Raw genomic sequence first — 23,861 nt, forward strand, 5'->3', positions numbered from 1 at the left:
TTTCTTTTCATTACACACCATCTTATTTTATACCACTTACACGCCCTTGTCCTTACACAAACACTCATATGTGGCCATGTCTTCATAAACTGCTACTGAGATGCAACATTGTCAAATAGCCATTTAAGATGCTATCATCTGATATGGAGGCTGACGTGGGATGATGCTAAGTGTAGTTATGTAAGCAGCTTTCTCAGGGACTGATAGCAATCCAGCAGGGGAGCGGCGGTGTGTGTGTGTGTGGATGTATATTGGGTGTGGGTCTGGGGGTGTGAAACAAATCACACATTCAGTACGCTACATAATATTACACCCAGTGTTTTGCCACAGGTACAGAGATTCACTCCTTCAGGGAATTTGATTTGTTAACATGCTAATGTGCTGAGATTAGCGAAGCAACAAACTGAGCGCGCATCACTCAGTGAGGTGCTGATTGAAAGAAATCAACAACAGGGGAAGTGGGGAAGAAACAAAATGCACATTTTTGAAATTAAACCATTTTATTTACAGACCAAAGATAGACACACTTGATTTTTAACCAAAACAAACACCAAACTGTATATGGACCATGCTGCATTGCAGAGTTTGCAGTCACATGACCGCTAATCATGTGACCCTACAAGAATTTCTATTTACAGGGTATCATATGCCCCAAATTCTAACTGCATTCTTCTGCTGTATTAAGTAATTCATTTTAAAGACAAGTCCTATGACTGAACTATGGAAATATGTAGCTTGCTTTAAATGATCTTGAAGTGATTGGAGGCTCCTTCCATCTCAGTAAACCAGTGAGGCATCCCAACAGCTGCTCTGCATGTTACGCTGAAGGTTTCGAGTTAGCTCATTACAATGATCCATTTGTTGTGATGAATTAATAATCATTTTGTTTGACTGTGTGTTCAGCTCCCAGGCTGCATCTCCACTATCAGCAAACATGGCTAATGTGATTTTAGGCCAACATATGCTACTTTTTGCGTCAATATGAAATACAAGAGTACGCGAGGAATTTGTAGTCATAAAAAAACATTTAGTTTTATTGCAACATGCATCACAGTATGGCAGCAGCCCCTGAAGTCAGTATTCCCATCATGTTGCTCGTTAATGCTCATTACTATCAGTGATGTTTACAGCATTGATTGCTGGATGGAAACAGATTTGTGAATTATGAACTTCTCAGTAAATATCAGGGGGCCAAGTTTTGCCCATTTTATTGGCTCATACTTTTTCCCTCACCTTGGGTCTGTGTTTATTATGAACACATGCCACGTTTGGGGCTGACATTTGAGCAGGCCGACTCCACATCATTGATTTCAGGTAGTCCTGCTGATATGTCAGGGCCTACAGGGGCATAGGTGGCTGGAAATGCAGCTGCGGCCCTGTAGAACAATCTTGGGCTGAAAATTTGAGCAAACATTGTTCACTTCTGATGGTGGGTGTGCTGGCAAGGAGATTTTCCTAGGAAAGGAGGTCTCCCCTGTGCACCCACTTCTCTCTACAGCTTCCACAGCCAGCATCAATAAATGTATGTATGTGTAACCATCTTATTCCATGTAAGGAGCACATCTAATGTCGTATACTGTTGAGCTTTTATATTTGTAACCCAGCTTTTGATTTATCTAATTTCTTAACGGACTGTTTGAAACCTTTAATTTATCTGGTTTCTCGGTATTTAAGAAAATGCAAAATAACTGACTGCTTTACATGGCAACACTGTGAAATGAGACAGTTGTTTGCTTGTGCAACGCTGAAGGGAAATGCTGAATCTTCCTGTAGCAGTCTTCAACAATATGAGTTTCTGTTGACTAAAACACTGCACACATCATAAAATACACTGCATAATGCTGACTCAGGAGAACAGTAACTAATGCTCAGGTATCAAGGTTTCTTGTCACAATTTGCTTCTAAAAAATGTGCATCAACCCTCAGGCTGGCATGAGAAACCACAAATAGGGCTGGTCTTTTGCAGCTCTTACAGCAGGGTCACAAAGAGATGAATTGCCTGCATTACCTCCAATAAAGAAAAGAAAATATATTCTGTGGCTACTAAAGCTGAAGGTTTATGGAAGCTACACATTTTACTAGGCTTTAAACTGAGCATAGATTTCACTGCAGGTCCCCAACGCTCCCATGCTGCAGGAATACATCCACATCCTCCTCATTATCCCCCTCACCAAGCATAGGGCATCAATCAGGTGCATTGAGCGTGTTCTCTGGGGGAAACACTCTGCAACCATCAATACGTCAGCCTTGCATCACATGTCTTATAGATTTATCAAGTCATTTATTATTTATTGATGTGAATAAAACTCAAGGTCATCTTGTAAGAGTCTTCACCCATACTGCTTGAGAGGGTACAGCAAGGGTTTGATTTCAGTGGTCTTACTGCTCCTGTAAGGTCACAACCTCGTGAGGTCAAAGTAACCATAGCTAATCTGATGAAGAGGTTATCATGAACTACTCATCAATAACACTCTATAGCAGCTCAGCTACTGATATCATAATGAGCACATTCAAATATATATGTCAAAAGATTCAAATGAAAAAGATACATGACTCAGCTTTTCTTTCAATACAACCCGTCTTAATATTTGTTAGTGTATTGCCCTACCTCTCCACCAAATATTTATGACAGATGTTTGCTCTAATTAGTTAGTTTTTTCCTCGTATTTTTGGAAGATATGAGCTCATTATTTTTTCAGCTGCAGGCAATTCCAAGCTGCTGTATGTTGTTTCTATTTCAGCTTAATAAGTCAAAAAAGTTAAAGCACTTTGTTTAGACATAGAATCAGCTCAAAATCAATAAAATGATACAATCAATATATGAATTTACTACTACTATGATAGTAACAAATAATTAATTAACTATTAAAATGACACACTAAACCGCTGTCTGTACGTCTGTTTATTCGTAGCTGAGCAAACACACAGTTTTTCGGTCCACCGCCTGCAGCTGCATGCAGTTCTTCACTTTGAAAATTGAAATAAAAAAGGAAAGCTTTGGCATACATTATGCTTTTTTTTCTTTCACTCCCACCATTAAATTGAATATAACATATTTAATGGTGTAGCCAGATCGCATTTTGGCAGCCGCTGGTAACCATGAGCTTTGTTGCTCTCACTATGTTGTTACAGGAGCTTGTTTTTGGAGCAATAGTGTGTCCACAGTTAAAATACCTATTACTAGCTTAGTTCTAAATCATATTTTATGTAGTTTTACTATATAAAGCGTCAGATAAAATGATCTGATTTCTCTGCTATGGGTGGTTCTTTACAATATAAAAGGGAGACAGGAAAGACCCAGTAAGCTATACACTACAGTGAGCACACTAGTGTGTCCATGTGTCTTCACTCTGTTGGGTATGTGTACTTTAGCATGTCATTACTGAGGTGTAGTGTTTGCAGATTTCTCTCACAGGGGATTTCACATAAACCACTTAATGTATATGTATAACTACACTTAAATCTGCAATTCATGCTCATCAGTATATCCGCAGTAAAATAACACCCCCACCTTTTGTCATGAATGTATTATAGAGTCGTTGGGTTTAAGGTCAGAACTGGCATGCACACCATGTAGACACAGAGCTGGGGAAAATATCCTTGTAGCTGCGTGTTGTTGTGTGGGAGGCAACCACGATGAGAAGCTGATGTTAAATCGATGATGATGGATCAAAGTGCTGCATGGCTGGAGCCCTGCGGTGTTAGGGTGTGCGGAACAACAGTGACTTTTGCATCTCTTCCTTTCTACTCATTAGCCTCTTTGTCTCCCCTTTTACCCCAATTCTCTCTTCATCTTGAAACCCTCTCTGTCTCTCCCCTACATTAAGAGGAATGCAATGTGTGTCTGAATTTTGGAGTGGGGAGAGAGGTGACTTGATGCTTTGTGTCATGGTGTCGGGTAGAATCAGACACTAGCAGATGGGAAGAAAAATATTAACCTTTAATAAACAATCAGTATCGGTGCACAAAAAATGACCTCACTTTTGGTAACATTTTGCCTGTAACCACTATAAAAGACATGTTTGTCATGAGTGAAGCTACTACGCTTCAGTGAGGCTGAATTTTGGCATGTAGAATAACAGCAAAATGGTTGTTTTCACCTCTGAACAAGACTATTGTAAATTTAACCACATGCAAAAACAATAACTGCCAGTTATTCAGTGTGATCATGTTCTATAACCATCCAAGTGGCAGAATCTAATCACTTGGTTCTGTTTTCTAGGAGAAAAACATTGGCCGGTCCGCTCCCAGAGTCACCATGGTAGGGATGGCTATTCTTTGTTAAAGGTTAAAGCTGCCTCTAGCCACTTATTTTACATTTGCTTTATGAACCTGTTAAAGATTTATACAGATAATATAAGATAATATCAACTTCCTGCGTGTTTGGAGGCAGCTTATACCTGCAGTGTTAATTGTAGTGAAGTGCCTTCCCATTGATCTCTATTTGTATACTCAGTATATAACCTCCTACTTGACATTTAGCTTTTCTGTCTATGTGACAAGTGCACATGTGTAGTCTGGTTCATTTGTGTGCTATTTTTAGGGGTGAAACGGTACACAAAAATAATTAGTATGGTTAAAAGTCTATGCAATGTTAAAACAAGTTGAAGTTGTGCATAATAAAGACAAACATGCTATGTCACCCTTCTGCAAAGAATATTTTTCCAAGCCTGAAGCAGCAGAAAAAACAGATTTATGAGGAAATAGCCAACCTGGTTTTGTCCAAAGCTATAATACGAAACAACCAAATAACTGGCACTTTTGAATCAGCTGTGATCACTGGTGGTTTTTCCTTAAAGCATGCCTCCAGTCATGTCTGTAAGGTTGCCTCCAACACATTTTGGTTGTCATGCAGCCGCTAACTGGACTCTAAAATCCTAAAATAGTTAATTGCACATTAGAATTGTCAAGTCATGGTTAAAAGAAAAATATACCTCTTTTTTTCAATTCCAAGGTTTTACATATCAGGACATCACAAAAAATGAGAGATGAACAAAAAAATATATCAAGTCATTATTTAAGAAATATAAAAGCAAAATGTAGAAGCACTGAGGGAAAAACTAAGTGCGCCCAATGATTCAGTAGCTTGTAGAATCATTTTTATTAGGAATAACTTAAATTAATCATTTCCTTTAAGGCTTTGTCAGTCTCTTCATTGAGGTTTGCAGAGATTTGTTTATACACAGCTCTCATGTCAAGGTCATGCCACAGCATTTCAAATAAGCTGAGATCTGGACTGACTGGGCCATTGCAGTGCCTTGATTATTATTTTTTTCCCATTTTTTAAATAGATTTGCCAGTATGCTTGGGATCATTGTCCTGTTTCATTACCTTATGTTACCTGTGAGACATTTAACTCCAGAATAAGTTGGTACACAGTACTGAGTCTGTATCCCAAGATCCGCCACCGTGTTAGATAGTTGGTATGTCATGCAATGATGTTTCTTTTAAAGAGAAGTGGCTAATTACTGGCAACCTTTCCAAAACATGTCATACTTGTTCAGTTTTTTTCTAATTGTATTGTCCTGAACTTTAACGTGCTTACTGAAGTTTATAGATCCAGGATGTAAGTTTTTGTAATTCCTCTGCAAACTGGTCAATTTTATTTTGGGATGCATTTTCCCTGGATGTCCATTTCATCATCACTCCATTACAGAACTTTGAATTCGTGGACAGATTGTTTGGAAACAAGCTAATAAACCTAATCAGATTAATGAGTAGGACCAGATAATGTTTTAGGTTGTCCTGATATGTAAAACCTGAGAACTGAAAAGGGGCGGTGTGGTTTTTTTTTTACCCTAGCTCTACCTTTCTTCATCCAAGCTTTAGTTCCACGTATTTGGTAGACTCAGTGAATGTGGTGCACTAGTCTGTGTCCAGTTTTTGTCATTTTGAATGATAGCCGGGTGGTGCCTCTTATACATCCAGGGGCTAATACATACATTAGTATGTTGTTGGACAAAAGTGGCGATCTGTTAAAGCTCTGCAGATGGGACCATCTAACTTGAGATAACAAGTTTCCTTTGCATTAAAATATAGACTTAATTAGTCTTACGCTAATTTAAAGGCAAACTGAACCCAATGCCCTGTAACAGGCTATATGTATGTACCGTAACACCCCTATCTAGTTCTGTTTAGGTCACTGGTGTGGTAATGTGGGCTTGCCTATAAGAAAACACTGTTAAGAGGAGATTTGCACTAAAAAAGTTTCAGCCTACTTATTTAAAAATATATATTTTTAAAAGCTAACCAAACTAGGACAGACTTTTTGTAAACAAGAATATTCTGTACCTCCTGATGTTTGTTGAAGCTGGCCCACATTATATGACTTTTTTTTTTTTAAATTGTGCTGTGCATTAAAATCCAACTGGTCTTGTTTCACGCTTGTGTTCTAATTCCTGCCCTTTGGACTGTATGTTTTGAAATGTTTCACTTTCTATGTGTTGTCCTCTTTACTGAATTGAATGTCCTAACCTCTATGGTGTACGTGCTCTTCGATTCTGTCCGTCTCAGTGGAGAGGAGGGCTGGTCTATGAAGGCATGGATAAAGGCAGTTTTGATGATGTTACTTTTTTAATTTTAAGAAGACATCAGATAAATCTGTCCTTATTCTTGCTTACGATATACGGACCCTCCTCTTCCTCCTCTACCTCTTCTTCGCCCTCCGCCTCCTCCCAAAGGAAGTCTGCTTTTCAACAGCCTGCAAAAGGAGTCGGTTGGTATGTCGATCAACTGTGAAGCAGAAGAAACTGATTCTTTTCTGCTGAGGTATTATTCCTACAGTGCGCCAAGCGATGAAAACGGCATATTGTTACACTGTTTGATTTTCAAGAAAGATTATCTTTAAACCCAGGGAGCCACTGTGGCTTTGTGGCGAGAGAACCGAGTGTAACCACGCAAGCTTTGTAGGAACATCATGACACACCACTTCAATAAAACGGATGCCTTATTGCCTTTTAACACTTGGGGTCACAGTCCACAGTGGGTTCAGTGTCTATCACATTTCAAAATGAACTGGGTATGAAGTCCATCTCAACCTCTTGCCCTTCCCCTTCCCTGCTGAGACTATCATGGCACATTTGTCAAGCAGCAGAGGCAGTGAATTGTCAAGTAACTGCTTGGCCTTTGGTGTCTTGGGGGTGATTGTGAGTTATGAGATAAAGAGCGATACTTACTGGCGCTGTGGATAGACACAGTCTGTGTTGTATTTGGATTTTACTGCACTTGGAAGAACATAGTAGCAACCCTCTTTGTTAATGTATTTATCTATGAATGCATAATAAAATCTGAGTATTTCTGTGCAGCTATTTGCTTCCAACAATTCAAAACACTCATTAACAGACATGAGGTAGAGATCAGTCCGCAACCTTGGCCATGTAGCAATACACTGTGTCTGTAATACTAAAAGTATACAGACAGGAAACCGCTCCAGTTACTGTAATTTTTAAAATTTTCATTAATGTATGTAATCGAACTCGCTGCTGTGAAAAATCAATAAATAATTTAAAATACGATCCAAACCTTTCATCTGATTTTTAAAGCCAGTGACAAGTACAGCATACGGATGAGAAAAAGATAGTGTGTTACTACATGGTTTTGTTTAGAACTTGTTTTGTGAAACTGACCTGTAATTCAATCGTTTTTACTAGCTGTGTAGAGCTGCACTTTATTTTAGTCATTACCTGCTTCTCCCTCTGTTCTCCTTTCACTAATGTGTGGCAAATCCTTTCTTTGGTATTTCAGGCCATTGAAAAAAAACAAAACAGATTTTAGAGATTCCGGGAATCCAGTTTCCCACTTAAATGTAAAAATCATTTGTCTCACACCCTAAGAAGGATATATAATTGGTGTCCTGTGTTGTTTATGACTGACTAATATAGGCTGTATGGCTACTGCTTTCCTACTTGTGGAATAAGATTCTTTCATAGTCTAAAGTCATCAGAAAGTAGCTATATGTACAAAGTAAAGTTAACAATATATTCCACACCTGCTAGCTGGTGAACACAGTGGCATAGTGAACAGTCAAATAAAGAGTGAGCCATTCAGAGGTGGATTTACTGGTGTTTGTCAAATCATTGTTCTGCTGCATAACCCAAGTGCGCTCAGCCGACTTTCTCCTTCAGAATTTTCCGGTAGAAAGCAGAATTCATGGTTCCCTAAATTACAGCAAGTTGTCGAGGTCCTGAAGCAATGAAGCACCAACAGACCCTCACAATACCACCACAATGTTTGACTATTGGCATGATGTTCTTCTTATGAAATGCTGTTGAATTACATGATGGTACAATTAGAAAATACTTATCCACACAGGGCCGGGTGGGTCTGGATGGTTGTTTCCTTTGATAAATGAAATCATCATTTAAAAACTGTATTTTGTATTAACTCAGGTTTTCATAGTCTAAGATTAAAATTCATATAAAGATCTAACATAGTGAAGTTTGACTGAGAAATTACAGAACTGTGTGTGAATATGTTTGTCATATCTTTGCAAGGCTATAGCATATCAAATATATCTATGATATGAATTCTAGAGTTTAGTCTCAAGTGGCTGAAAAAGACAGCAACAAGGTTTCAGAAAACCTTGGTTGTGTGAGAGCTGTTGGATTTGTTAATGGCAAACTTCGGTGCTGAATTATCAACCCGTATGCCGTTAGCTCATTATTTTCAGTCTTGTTTCCATTGCCTTTGCATATACTGTTCATCATCGCCGCTCTTTCTGCCAGTACATAACACCACGCTGTTGTCAGGCACGAGAATTAAAACAGCTACATTTAGGATGGTCATAATTTTCTCCAAAGGAAATCCCGTCATATTAATTAACATGATGTCAATGTGATGTTATAGTTGAGTATTTATTACAGAGTTTTATTTGCAAACAAGTTCCCTGCGCTTTCTTTAATTTGAAATGTGTTTTGCTGATACTGCAAAGTAATGCTGTACAAAGTCTTTTTCCTATCTGCTGAAATTTCTGTTCTCATTGTTTTTGTTATGGCCTTAAAGTCAAATATTTAGTCTAAGCCTTTTGTCGCTTAAAATTGTGTTTGACAGATAAGAGCCACTCAGTTAAGAATGAGCACTGAGGGCTAAAATTAGATGGGGTAAAAGTGCTATAAATATAACTTATAAGCATTATCACTAGGATTGCAATTGGGTCAGAGTTAAGCCTCCTGCTCTTCCAGTGAAATCAGAGAGGAGGTGGGGCCTGAAGCTTTGTCCCTTACTTACTGAGTGAAGTAGGGCTATTATGGCAGTTAACATTTAGCGATTAAATGTGAACAGTCTTTGTCAGTTGGTAAATGTCAAGCCCATGGCGGCTTTCCTTTCGTCTACCTTTGCTGCGAGAGGAAGGGAAGGGACATGTTGGTGCCACTGGGCTGTCAGCTGAGCCAATGGGACATATACTGCATATCTGTCACACTCATTCTGCACAGATTCTGGTGCATAGATACACGCATGCACAGTGTAACCCCACTGTCACCACCTCCATCTCCTCTGGGCCTTTTATAATGCTGGTAGCTGCTCTAGCTAAGGCTAATGGGATGGCAGGGCTGCTGGTTTTAAAGAGGGGTGTCGTGAGGAGAGTGGAGCAGAAAGCTGAAGATGGCTTTCTAATAGAACTAGGGTGGGTGCTTTGGAGTCAGAGGGAAGAGGTGGAGGGATGCCTTGTGGTCACTGGGCCATTTACTTTTCATCCCAGCACCCCAGCACGTCCTCCTTTTTCATACTTTCTCCTTCTCTTATCTACTTTGTGTCTCACTTTATCCTTTGCTCACTGTATTTCTGTCTCACTGTGCTTGCTTTCCTCCCTCCTCCTCCTTGTTGTTCAGAAATACTAGGCCTTTGGGGTTCCATTAAGTTGTGCATGAGCAGCTTTAACACCAGTGTCTTGAAGTCTGTCTTTGACCACCAGGATTTCTATGATAATCAGCTCATGCTTTGTTTTTTCCAAAGACACCAAACTAGCAAATACACTTAAAAATCATACAAACAATCTAAAGGGATATGTTTTGTTTTGTAAGAAGAACACAACAAAAAAAGTAAATATCTTCTCTGTGTTATACAAGCTAAAGTTGTCTTTTGATGGTACACGTTTGTATAAGCCAGCTTTCTGTAAGGTATTGCACCACCAAAAAGCTGCAGATGAGTTCTCAGTTTCTCAAACCTGCAGCATTAAAACTACGAACAGGTGAATTAAACAGCAGTGATTATCTCATTCAGTGTTGGAAAGGTTACTTTTAAAATGTATTCCACTACAGATTACAGAATACATGCCCCAAAATGTCGTTTGTAATGTATTCTGTTAATTTACTTAATGTGAGTAACATATTCTGAATACTTTGGATTACCTAATATATTGTCATGCTTATTATGTTACTCCCCAACACTGATCTTATTACAATTCAACATTCTGCTAGGATCAAAGTATTTTTGTACATTGTGTACTACTTTCCCAAGGACTACACATCTAAACATTACTGCCAACCAACCACAAAGCAAAATTACTTTAGAAATTACCTGAAAAAAGTTCACCATGCCTTAAAAGTTCCAGCGCTACATTCCATCTAAGGATTTGCTGTTTGCCCCAGAACAAACCTATTCCACTGAGTCCCCACCCTAACTAAGAGGACCGAAGAGTCCCACCTGTCCAGGACTTGGTGGATAGGAGATGTTTTGATGCAGTGAGGGGAACCTGTGCAATCTTAGACAGGTGTTAATGTTGTGGCTGATTGATGCACGTTCACCAGTGGAGTGATAGCAAGCATTTTTTTTTTTTTTGGAAAATACAGTCTCTTCCCTCATTTGGTTAATGGTAGTGAAGAGCATCTGATGTGTTACTATGAAATCTCCCATTCCTCAGCAGATTTTAAATAATGCATTCTTGTAAGGGCAACAGCTCAAGTTTCATGCTAATGAGACAGGCAGTATGCACAGCCCTTACTGGCAGGCTAGAATACTGGATGAGCAAAATGATTCCTCAATTCAGAACTCCATTAGAGTTAAGGTTTGGAAAACTTTGGAATCGTGGCATCATAAGCTATGGTTAAAGTCTTGTAGGATTAATGAATATTTCACTGGGTATTAACTGTAATTTATCTGGATTTGATTTCTGAACATACATATGGTGAGAAATGGATCCAAATGTTGGACAAAATCTCAGGATGACAAAAAAATCTATTTGCCAAACTAAAAAAAAAAGAGGATAAATCAAAACATGCTGTACAAATCTAGCTGAGGAGAAAACTAATCCAATTGAGGCGACTTTTGTTGTGATTTGGCGCTATATAAATAAAATTGAATTGAATTGAATAGATGCGAGGAAATCGAAAAAATGATGTAAGATAGGAAAACTGGTAGACACATGAGGGTGAACGGATAATGTGAAAAATAGGAAGAGAGGGTTAGAAATACACAGGGACACAGCTGGAGCAGAGGGTGGGTGAGAATCTTCAAAAACAGGCTAAATGGGTATGTTTGGGTATGTTCGTCATAGCAAATTACATGGCAAGCTAACACAACTTTTGATTAGCTGTTAGCATAGCATAGCATCTATGTTAGCATAGAAAAAAAATCACCTTGAACAGTAAGCTACTCAAGCATTATTTGATTTCATTAGCCTGCAGCAGCGCTCAACCATTTCAATAAACACAGTGTGATTATATGAGAACTGTAAGCGACTTGAAAAGCTTAGCGTTTCTCAACTCTTGAGCACAAACAATGCGACATCTCATTTAAACTGGACGCGGGGCATGCCTGAAGCATCAAATATGTTTGTGTTCACACCATTTATTAACATTTGTTTTTCCTTACCCAGATATGGGGTTGGGGTTAACTACAGCTTTGACTGGAAATGAAATCCAGCCTCTTTCATGAAATTTGGAGCTTCCGCTATTCAGCTACTGTACGTCTTCAGCCTCACTTTCACCCTAGCTACACGAAGGGCACACTGTATTTGTGCTGAACGTATTTTATTAATTATTAAATGTGAAACTGTCCTTTCTAAAGTGAATCCCCAGGGAATACTGATCTGGAATAGAAAAGTCAACCTTTGCTAATTTATTCATATATCACTGTCACTCTGTTATGTTTGTGTACAGTACATGATGCTTGTATGTGGCTCAAAATGATTTTCTATGTGCATGGTGCTAACATTAGGCAGCTGGTGTCTAGAGCTTGGTGACCTTGGTCATATGTTTGTTATTTTTCTCCCCTTTCAGTCTCTCATCACTCACCACTCTCTTCTCTGTCATTTGCTTCACTAGAGATTGTGGCCAAATACACATATCCCTATTCACTGGATATTCAGTGGCTGGCTTTTCAGTAGTTGGACAGAACGCAAATCCTTAGAAATGAATGTTCTGATAGTTTCTATGATACCTCAGAGAATGTGACTACAAATGCTTATTTAACCTTGCCAAGGGGTTCAAGGTATTTTCTGAGTTTCTCAGCATGCCTTCTCTTACCTCCCTTATGTGTTGTATGTGGATGCAATGCTTGGAAGTGTGATGTGAAACAAAATGCCACGCCAAATGTCAGAATACTGAGTCACTTGCACGCCATCTGGATGCTATTATGCAAACTTGCCAAGGAGGTATTCTCCAGAGATCACTTACCGTGTCAGTAAAGGGAAATTTAATGTGAGTAATGTTCTTGCGGACTTGAGGGTGACTGTATCCAAAAAAGGTGTTTAAGATTAGTCTCTGCAGCCCATTGATCACAGCTATGGGTGTATATGCTTAATTTAACCATTAAATCTGACTGACACCATCTGACAAACACACAGCTCCGTCATCAACATACTGACAGCAAATCGGCCATTTAGCAATTTAGATAGGGATCCTGTTTAACCTAACAATCTGGAGAGTACGTCAATCACAGATAATCAACCCACTGTATGATTAGACAGCAGCACTGGCTTTGAATCTATTTTAATATGCCAATTAAAGCAGATGAAGGCAATAAGTAAAGGATGGCGGAACATTCAGGAGATCTCACCCTCCACACTAAGCTTACTTAACCACTGAAAAATAGGTTTCCTGGGGTGCTTTAAAGTAGTACCAAGAGAGTTTTTTTCTTTTTCTTTTTTTGCCATGTCAGCTCCAGGAGCCCAGGAGGATGATGGTGCATTTGGGTGTTCCGAGCTGATAAGCAGACTCATGGCCCTGAGAGTTTGGGGGTGCTAACTGTGCTGGGACTCTGTCTTCAATGTGGTTAATTGGTCCCCTGATTACTTTGGGATCAGTGAACGTTGCTCTCCAGGCTCTTAATGAGCTAGTCTTCTCCTGCTTCTCAGCCCGTCATTCAGCTTTGGCTCTCTCTGTGGACCCCTCAGACCAGACTTTGAATGGAAATCACCAGATTGAGACAAAACTTCACAAAGTTATGCTCTGTTTCTGGGTTCTGTTGCTTTCAAATTTTTACAGTAGAGACACATAATATCCTTCAATGATGAGTTCCCCTATCAGCACGGTCCATTTTTCTTGAAGTTTGTCACTTTTTAAAAACTTGCTGGGTAGCGTGTACTGAAACTACACATTTCATGCGCAACAACACGTGAACTGCATGCAGTTTACATGGTTGGTGATGACCTCTCCACAATTATCCTCAATTAACTACTTTTCAACTGAAAACATGTTTCTTATCTTCAAATCAGATGTTTTTTAATCTTCTAGGATTTTGTGGAAATGGCAGCCTTATTCTGAAAACATGTTGAACTGCAACATATCTTTTACCAGGCTTGGTAAAAGATATCATACTGTCCAAAATAATGACTTAAAAAAGTCTAATCTATGTTGTGGAATTGGCTTAAATACCATTTGGATTTTTAAATATACAATAAATACTTACTGTTAGTGTTGTGTTTATCAGTAAAGAATGAAAATATTATTTCAGTTCTAAAAGTAAAAACATTCAATTTAATTGAATTCAGTTTCATTTTATACAGCATCAAATCACAACAAATGCCTTAAGGTGCTTTATATTGTAAGGTAAAGACCCTACACTAATATAGAGAAAACCCCAACAATCACACAACCCCCTTTTAGCATTTGATGACAGTGGGAAGGAAGAACTCCCTTTTAACAGGAAGAAACCTCCGGCAGAACCAGGTTCATGGGGAGCAGCCATCTGCCGCGACCAGTTGGGGCTGAGGGGGGGGGGGGAGACAGGACAAAAGACACAGGGTGGAAGACAAGCCAGAACATATAAATCAGTCATGAATATGAATTAACTGAAACTATATGATGTTCATGTGTTACTGGAGTAACTAATATTAGAGTGTGTATTCTACACTCTAATTAATTTTTCTCTACTTCCCTTCATACATACTGCAAGAGTTCACCTTACAATATAAAGCGCCTTGAGGTAACTATTGTTGTGATTTGGCGCTATATAAATACATTATAAATAAAATAGAACTGAGCTGAATTGAATTGAATGAAGAAAATAAATTATTGTATGTTCTGCACAGAGGACAGATGTTTACTTGTCACCTGCTGTAGCTCATTACAGAAAAAGTTTGTTTGCAGAGATGAGTCATTCACTTTGTGACTCATTAACATAATACTGCACGTTGGTTTTTGGTTTTTTTCCTGGGGGTGGGGATAGGGCGGGGTTGTTGCTTTCTTTGTTAGATTGAAATGGACCAGTTTTAACCATGTTTGATTTAAATGCATGCACTCTGTGCACGCTATGATAAGGCATCCTGTGTCTACTCTGCAGTATAGGAATTAAGATCAAGTGAAATCATAGCAGTTTTTTCCACGCCAGCACCAACTGATACCTGGGCCATAGTCATTAGCAGTTTTTAATAATTAAAAGAAGTTAATCTGCTATTATGTACCCTGTATGTGTCATTAAAAGGCTGTTTCTCTTAAATTATCACCATTACTGAGGGTTTTCCCAGACACAGGATGTCTTGGCTAGAAGTAGAGCAGGTCGCCTGCTAATCAGAATCCCTGCCTCCCCCCAGTCTGCATGCTAAAGTGTCTAACCCTCAATGTGTCCATGTGTGATTTTGAGGAAGTGCTTGAGGCATAGAATAAAGTGTGTGAATGTGGCTTGCACGCTACTTTGAATGCTCAGGTAGAGTAGTGAAAGGGCTATGTAATTACCAGTTTGTCAACCACATTTTGTTTTACTAGTCACCTTTAATAAGATTAGCATAATCACATGCACATTCATTCATAAGTCGCTCTACTATTCAGTGACATACCAAAAATGTTTATTTCATGAATTGTTTATACTAATAAGCTAAAGTAGATGCAGTGAGCTTTAGCAGAGACAGAAAGTCTTGGTTGTAGTGATCCAGTCATTCCTGGCATCACTACTCAAAACAAGCCTTTGTATCAGTAGTATTGATACTTTATTTTCTCTAGGTATTCATCCAGACACCATAATAGAAGCGTCTCACTGCCTAATTGGCAAATAAATACATCAATTGCATCAATCAACAATAAATCTGATGCAAGTTTCTCAAACACTGATTTTAGGTGAAATAATTCAGTAGTATACTTCATAATAATAATTATTTTGTAAGCTAAACTAGTTCAAGCTCTCTTGGTGTGCCACCTGCAGCGCACAAAATAGTTGCCTTGTTGTTGTCATTTAATGACCTGAACGCACTTCAGTTTGTCTCAGCAAGTCATATCCTCTCACTCTCTTTCACTTTCATGCACAGAGAAGCTTTTGATAAGTGCTTTTTCACAGTAAAATTAGCTTCCCTAGTTTATGTGTTTTGTGGTTTCATTTGTAAGTGGTGACACAGTCACACTACACTTAAGCATGCCCGGACACAGTGCTCAGCAATTAGTCAAAGTAACACACTAGTCAAAGGAATTGGACTTTGGGATTCAAATGAGCCTAGTGTGAGTACACCTGTTTAATCACACCAACAAATGAAGAAATCTCTCTTTTTGGCAGGCGTATTCCTGATCAGGAGGGGTTTCATTTTAGGGGTCTTCTCCTGAATTCTAACATAGATAGGAGAAGACTTTAGAAATGAGGATGACAGTAATCTGAACATCTTCTTTGGTCCACCAGCAATACACCCCACCGCATGGTCATAGACCATAGATAAAAGTGAAGAACACATTGATTTGATGCATTAGTAAAATAAGCAGCATTATTGTGATATAATAGATCATTAATAATGAACGATAGTGCTACCAGGGACAAGTAAAAACAAAAGATCTGTTGTGACAGATACAGATAATATAGTAACTAAAAAGACATAGCTTTTTATACATGGCTTTATATTACTAAGCTGTTCATTTAATATGTTCCAAAGAAGCAGTTTCTGAAGTCTGTGAATTTATCCCCTTGAATAATCTTTTCTGTGAGTCACTGTTAAGCACTGATAAGAAAGAAGAAAAAGCCAGTGGAGGAACACACAGAAGACACATCTCATCTATCTCTATAGCTCGAGCAAATATTGAAACCCATGATGTGAGAGCGTCGGGCCTCACTCTCCTTCTTCACTTCTGTGACAGATGTAAATGGATGTTTCAGCAGTTGGCTCTAATGCATTTTTAAACAGGCACAGCAGCAGACAGCAAATGAACGTGTTGCAATGGCAACACTCTACACTGGGGTCTCCATCTATTGCTGCCTTCCCCTCTCATACAAACACACAAACCCACGCTGCTGAGAATAGCTGTCATTCATCAACTTTCTCAGTACAATGGGCTCAGTAAAGGTCCCATCTTTCAACTAAAGCACTTCCACGGTGCGGTGCCAAGGCGAGCACCATACCACTGCATCACATTCCCTGTCATCCCACAAACACTCCAGCACAGCAGGATGGATAGGTGATTGGGGCCAACTGTTGTTTATCCTCTGAGATGAAATTTAAAAAGGCTCTGCTTACTCAAATGATAACACGTTTGACTGTTACTACTGATTAGAGCTTCCTTGCAGAGACAGAAAAAAAAGGGATAATGGCCAGAGATGAGGACCAGTGCATGTTAAGTTTGCAGAGTCCATTCCAAAGACTACAAGTTCAAAAACACATCCCAAATATATTGTACAAACATTATCCATAAGAAACGTATTAATCATTCTGATGCATACTCATCCTGAAAAATTACTGCCTTTCCATGCACATATGTGGAAAGCCAGAGATAGAGATGGCAGCAGTAAGACCTACAGCACAGAACATCAGTGAAAAAAACAGACTGGAGCCATAAGCTAGTCTGCTGGGATTCTGGCTGAGCTTGAAGTCATGACCTGTCTGGACAAACACTGGGCTTGATTTTTGACCGTGTCAGATAACACACAACTGTATAATATGCATGCTAAAAAATTCAGATTAACAAGAACACGATTTGGGAAGCAACCAGGGCAAAGCTTATGCTAGCCTAATTAGCTAAATTAGCTAAGCAAACAACATGAAACATATTTGTCACCTTGTGTAATTGTGTGCTCTGGTAATGTTTTGCTGACAGTACAGTTCAGAACGCTACTGATGTGGTATCTCTGAAGGTCACTGCACTTCACAGCTCCCATCACCGAGGAATCTAAATCCTTCACTATTTGTTCATAACAGTGTCGCTAGCCGACCTGTAAGCTGATACCATTCAATGTTAGCAAGTTAGCTGGTGGCACAAAAATGTACAATAACTTCACCGTCTTAGATTTAAATATGAAAAACTATGTACCAAAGCAGGGGAACACTATCAGCTCCTTCTTTGTATGAGTCATAACATTTTTTGTGTTTCTTCCATAGTTTTTCTTTCTGAGTTTGGATTTTGTTTTCTTTTCCACAACTGTTTTTTGTTGTTGTTGTTTTATTTTTTGTAAATAAAAGTATGACAATGGTTTCAAGTCAGCTGACAAACACTGCCCCTAAGTTTCTGGGATTTCTTGGTTGGCTTCAGTGTAAAACAAATTGTTTTGGTAAGTGATGACCAATGACCGATTTCACTTAATTTCTCTCATGATAGTCAGACTTCATCACGAACAGGTAAAAATTGCTCAGTGTAAACAGGCTGCAGACCTTGAAATTTGCTCTGAAGGTTTGGCTTTGTTTTGGTTTTTTTGCTAACTACTTTTGTCTGAGGTTAAAAGAAATCTGTTTTAAAAAATATGTTTTATGTGAGTTCAATATAACTTTCATTTCTAATGAGTTGCTTGGTCATTGCTTATGTAAAAATGTTGGTGCAAAACCTCTCTTGGTAGGTTCACTGTGTATTTTTGTGTACTGGTCATATAATTTTAAACCAGAATGTCTTTCTCTGTTCATTTGTAGTTGTACTGGTGGTTTCCTGTGTTCAAATGCACCTGCAGCACTGCAGTTCATGGATCTTTTGTAATGATGAATGCATAAATGCGCGTCTTTATTCTTAAATAATACACTTTACAAAAAATACAGTAATTGCTCTTGACTTTTCCAGGACAGGATGTTGTATGCCATATTTCTGTTTTTTTCCTTTCGTCTGTTTTAGCCTACTTTCCAAAATATGTCTGGTGTAAACATATTTTGCAGGCTAATGTCAAGCTTACAGGGGACTCCATTTAGATTTACTCATCACACAGTCTCTCATGTCTTTTCTTAATTTGAGGAAATTAAAGGGATATTTCACTCAGTGAATAGGTTTACACGCAAGTGTGGAAAGTAACTGCGGCATCGTGTCTTATTTAAACTATAAAAGTCCATTAAAAATGCACAATGTTTTCTACATAGATCTATATTTTGTGAATTATATAAAAAGCATATCTCCAAGTGCCACTAGAAGACAACATTTCCAGCTTCTTCAGTGAATTATCTCTTTAATTATCACCCTCACACTGCTTGAAGTCTGTGTTTTAGAACATACAGAGCACTCCTCGTGAACATTGAACAGATCTTTCATTGCTTTTGTCATTGCAGGTACCCATCAGCCCAACTATAACCATGTGGCTCTAGGTAGCCCCACACGCACACCTAAGAATGGTAAGGAAAACTAGAGGGAAAGGGTCTTATGCAAGTAAATTCCCTGGTCAGTTCAATGTTTCAAATGTTTGGAAGTCTAGAATGCAGCTCTTAACATGTTTAATGGGGTAAATTCATTGAACTGATCTAATTTTCAATTTCTTCATTTTTAATTTTTGAAATGGGGGCACTTTTTTTCTTTGAGAGACAAGAGACAGTAGTTGTCGGCCATCTGTCTCTCTTTCTTTAAAGTGAAAACAACGTAATGCTCTGTCAAGGTCATCCCATCCCACGACAATGTTCTCCACTGTTGTCCTAAAAAACTAAAGTTATCACCATAACTTCACGGTGCCTGAGAGGAGCAGTACCGTGAATCAGCTTTTATTACTCAAGTTAATCAGCTGTTCCTTTGAGGGAGCTGAGGCGGCCCGTGGTCACAGTCTGCCAGTTGAGCAGTCGTGTAAGAGAGGAAAGAGGAAAGATAGCAAAGATAAAAGAAAAAGCGGCATTGAGCTGAATATTCCCTGCCTTGTGCATTTATTACATTGCCCTGATCTCACCGTGTGATTTTTATACTGTTTGTTTCAACCACAAACATTAAAAACCTGCTATCGTTGAGGCACTTTGGAGCCATAGCTAAATTCTGCAGACAGACTCATTCCTTCTTTATGGACACAACTGACCGTGTAGTCCACACACATACATCCACAGACTCACACAGAATCACACGCATAGATAAGAAAACTGCATACTGGGAACAAATGCCTTGGAGATCTATGGAAAACATGAAAAATCCATTTCAACACATCTAACACAGACACTTTGATCACAAGCTGCCAAAAATCCTTCAAGTTTTGGCACACAGTGTATTTTCCAGATAAAAACCCACAGCCACAACCCCCCCAGCGGCCCTTGACTGAAACAACCAGGAGATACTGCTCCATATCAGAGCAGAAAATGCACAATCATACACACAAGTGTACATAGCATGCCTCTGGACTTAAAAGCTGTTTTCATTAGAATAATTTTAAGGGGAGATTTTCTGTACTGGCTGTGCTGAATATGCAGAAGGTCTTTCAGGAATAGGTTCTGTTTCTCTTACCATCAACATGTTTCTGAAATATTTGTTTTTCATTTGGGTTTCGGTAGCTCACCGATCATTGAGACGTGGTAAGTCATGCATACATATGTTTAATTTAGTGTGAATATTCATTCACTGCATTCCAGCACACATTTGTGTACATACCACGACTCTTACCTTTGTTTCCTCCTTTCTCTAACTTAAACCAGTGTATTTTCAGACCTGATTCAAGCAAGAGTTTCTGTTTGATCTTTGCTTTGACAGCACAGTTTGTTGTTGGTCATGTGGGCCAACAGGAATCAGGGACACAAGCTGATGAGTTACAGTAGAAAATTATTTATGTTATATTTATGCAGTATTTTTCGTACTGTCAAAAAAATCCATCAGAAAGACCAAAACCAAATCAACAATTTTGAATGCTGGTTTTTATAAGAATGGCTTTTACTGACAAGCAGCCAGTTTACTGAGAGCCCAGCTTCACTGGGACACTCACATATGTGTGTTACACGTAAGAGGACTGGTACTTTGTGTGTAATTCTGTTCGAAATTATGTAAATGCTTTGTGTGACAGGCTCTTATATCAGTTGTTATCTTCTTCCATTTCATTGATGTATCCAATTAAGCTTATTTTATGTTGCAAAATTATGTTCTGTCTTCCATGAGACGAGTTTCTCGTGGTCACCCGTGGTTCTCATCAATGATGAGCATTTGTCGTTGTGACTCAGGGTATCCTTTAAGTTTAGGGTTCAGAATGTTCTACTTGGACATTTGCATCCCCTGAGTTGATTTTCAGAGCAGTATTAGTGCCACTGTCAGTAAACGTACTGATACCTACTAATTCTGCATCTAAAATTCTGCATCTGTGTGAACATAACACCATACTGTTATTTAATTCTGAAAGACTGCTGCTCTTATCAACTGTCATGTCATTCATGTCATTACTATGACCAAAGGTTATGTTACATAGTCAGCGCCTTTGGGTTTAGGTTTAATTTGCCAGAAAAAAACAACACAACAATCAAAGTTACAGATAGTTATAGCTATAGATTTGACCGATACAACTCATAATTATTGTTTTTCAAAACTATATCACAATAGTTATGAAGTTATGAAGTAAAATCTTCTGCTGATTTTTTTTTAACTATTTAAGTCTTGGAGCCACATCTGTGTGGCTTTACTGTGTTTAAACATAAAGTATGTCTGCTAATGAGATAGCTAACAGCATGCCACAGTCTGAGTTGATTCCCCACTTAGTAATGCAGCTGTGGAAGACAACCCACTCACAAATTTTTCACTTCGATCTCCCCCCCCGCAGCTCCCAGGACCCCCTGCAGTCACTCAGCCATGCTGCCGTCCCTGCTACTTTACTCTCGTTCCTTCTTACAGTCGTGGTCATGAGTTTACATACGCTCATCATAGGCATTAATGTCATGAGCTTTTATTTCTTTAATCAATTTTTTCCCCGGGTGGAACGATTGTGTAGATCAGGTAGTAGAGCAGGTCACCTACTAATTGGAAGGTTGGTGGTTCAGTCCCCATCTGCCCAGTCTGCATGCCAGATAACCCGAAGTCGGTCTCTGATGCGTCCATCAGAGTGTGAATGTTGGATAGAATGGGTGAATGTAGTTGTGTGCAGTGCTATATAAGAACCAGGCCATTTACCATCTACATCTTTAGTGACGTTAGTGTCAATTTAAATGAGCTGTATGTACACTTTTGGGCCTGTATGGATAACTTTGACTCTGTGTGCTTTAGAGACAATCCAAAATAAGTCATTATGGATGTACAGTCATGCACAATCATTTCACCCCTAAAAGGAACAGTTCAAAGAATTTATTTAAAAAAAAAACCAAATTATTGCCGTTCATGTCCATAATGAATGCACGTAAGCTTGTGACCACAACTGAGCATTTCAGTCTCTTGTTTCTTTTTGATTCTCTTATCCCCATCTCTTGTTCTCTTTCTCTTCCATCTCTCCATCCTGCAGCAGTTACTAAAAACACTATTCTTATCTGTCGTTTGGAGGCTAGTGTGGAGTCACACCCATGCCCGCTGCTCTGCACTGCGTGACAGACTCGGAGCTTGCAGGGGAAAGCTAGATAGAGCAGGAGTGGGAAAGAAAATGAGAGAGAAGGGAATACTGAATGGACAAGAAAGAATTAAGGAGCAAAGGAAAGTGGGTGGCAGCATGGTAAGACAGATAAGATTGACAGAGTGAGGGAAGTGGAATGGGACAGACTGCGGATGTTTGTGTGTGTACATGTGTGAAAAAGAGAGATAAAGAGAAGGAGTAGAGTGAGAAGAAAAGAAGGCTTGGGTCCAGTCCCCCACCCCCACCTTCCTCGTCTTCCTGGCATCATCTCACATCACACCAACAATAGGCAGCCAGGCATTGCTCCCGTCCCTGTCCCAGTTCACATCACAGCACTGTCACAAGCAGGGTCACTCTCCAGCACACATCTGTTGTTTGGTGTGTTGTCTATTTTTTCCTTGCCTTTCCTTGTTTGGACCACTGTTTCCTCCCGTCAAACCACCGCATCGCCTGTCAAGTCAGTCCCACACCAAACACTCACTGAGTGGCTGATGTGTCCGCCTATACTCCCCCATCACTGGCACCAACAAGTTGGAGTTTTAAAATATGCAACAGTTTCTTAAAGGCAGATATTCAACTTTTTTCCTCAGCAAACTATTGCTGAACTTTAAAGGACAGAGGGATGATTAAGACAATAAGACTTAGAACTTTAGAGCTATGGTACAAACCATAGAAAGCCTACAACCAAAGTGATAGAAGTATTTCAACTAAGTTACAACATTAAAATCATGTCAGTTCAGTTCCATCATTTGTAATAACAGCACCTGTCAAAAGGTAGTAGGCTTTATTAGGCAGAAAGTATCTTCTAGCAGGATAATATGTGGTTCCAGAATACAACAATTTTGGAGTGATAGTTTAAGGAATGTAACAAAGAGATCAAGGTGTCCTTCAGCCTCCAGATTCCCATCTGATTTAACTGAGCATGTGTGGGATGTGCTGGAAAAACAAGTCTAATTGATTTGACGCTCCACCTTGCAACTTGTATGACTAAAAGAATCTGGTCCTAATATCTTGGTGCTTAATACCAAAGGACCTAGGGTGTCGTGTCTAGAAGGGTTAGAGTAGCTTTGGCATAGGGGAACCTACACAACCCGTTTGGCTTTAATGTTAAGGGTTATCAAATAAGAAATGTTTTATAGCCATGACTATCTTTAATAGTCTAGTTTACTGAAATATCAACAGGATACGTAACTCTCTCACTCCACTTTAGTACGAGTGGACTGGGTTTTCTATTTCAGCAACATAAAGTGTGATTGTTCTCAAAATCTATCTCAGTCATTCTCCAACCCTTTCACATGTACCTTCCTTCAGAAGTTTCTTTCTTTAACCCTCTGAGGTTAGTCACCATAAGGGATAACTCTAACTCTGCCCTACCCTTATAGTTTGGAGAAAGGCACAATAGACTATTAGGAAAGAAAGTTCATGTCACTTAGAATGATTATTTTCTTTGCTCCCTGATTGCTAAGACACAGGAGAACAACTTAATCAAAACAAAAACTACATATTCTGATTGTCTAGAGTTAGAGTTAGTAAAGACTCACACCTCAGAGATACAAAGTATGAAATGTAAGCTGCTGACTCTATCTGGTTTATAAAACCAGCTATTCAAAACATATTTTATATGTACTCATGTGTGAGTTCATGTGTATTTGTACAAATATAGATTTTTTTCTTAGGTCACTACAACCCCCAAACTCCCAGAAGAGGAGCAGGGCTTCCATATACTCAGTGGCTCCCTTGGTTGGAATTATTATTTTATACTGACGAGATTAATTTGGAGA

At 39.0% G+C, this 23,861-nt stretch overlaps 1 protein-coding gene across 9 annotated transcripts in view; it reads left to right on the top strand.

The window, feature by feature from the left end:
* shisa6b (shisa family member 6b) overlaps positions 1 to 23,861 on the top strand; it is a 76,583-nt gene that overhangs the window by 47,691 nt on the left and 5,031 nt on the right. For 3 of the 9 annotated variants that reach the window (XM_085283670.1, XM_085283668.1, XM_085283666.1), the window contains 3 exons: positions 4,223 to 4,261; positions 18,866 to 18,928; positions 20,057 to 20,077. The exons of 3 other annotated variants lie outside the window; for them this stretch is intronic. In XM_085283670.1, coding sequence (XP_085139796.1) covers positions 4,223 to 4,261; positions 18,866 to 18,928; positions 20,057 to 20,077 — 123 coding nt within the window. The remainder of the gene's footprint in view (positions 1 to 4,222; positions 4,262 to 18,865; positions 18,929 to 20,056; positions 20,078 to 23,861) is intronic. 3 more of the 9 variants (XM_085283671.1, XM_085283667.1, XM_085283672.1) reach the window with 3 other exon arrangements.

The sequence above is a fragment of the Mchenga conophoros genome, linkage group LG8 (genome assembly GCF_057382185.1).
Source record: "Mchenga conophoros isolate Kocher_MC1m ecotype Shallow Benthic linkage group LG8, M_conophoros_male_GT1.1, whole genome shotgun sequence".
Classification (NCBI taxonomy): Eukaryota; Metazoa; Chordata; class Actinopteri; order Cichliformes; family Cichlidae; genus Mchenga; species Mchenga conophoros.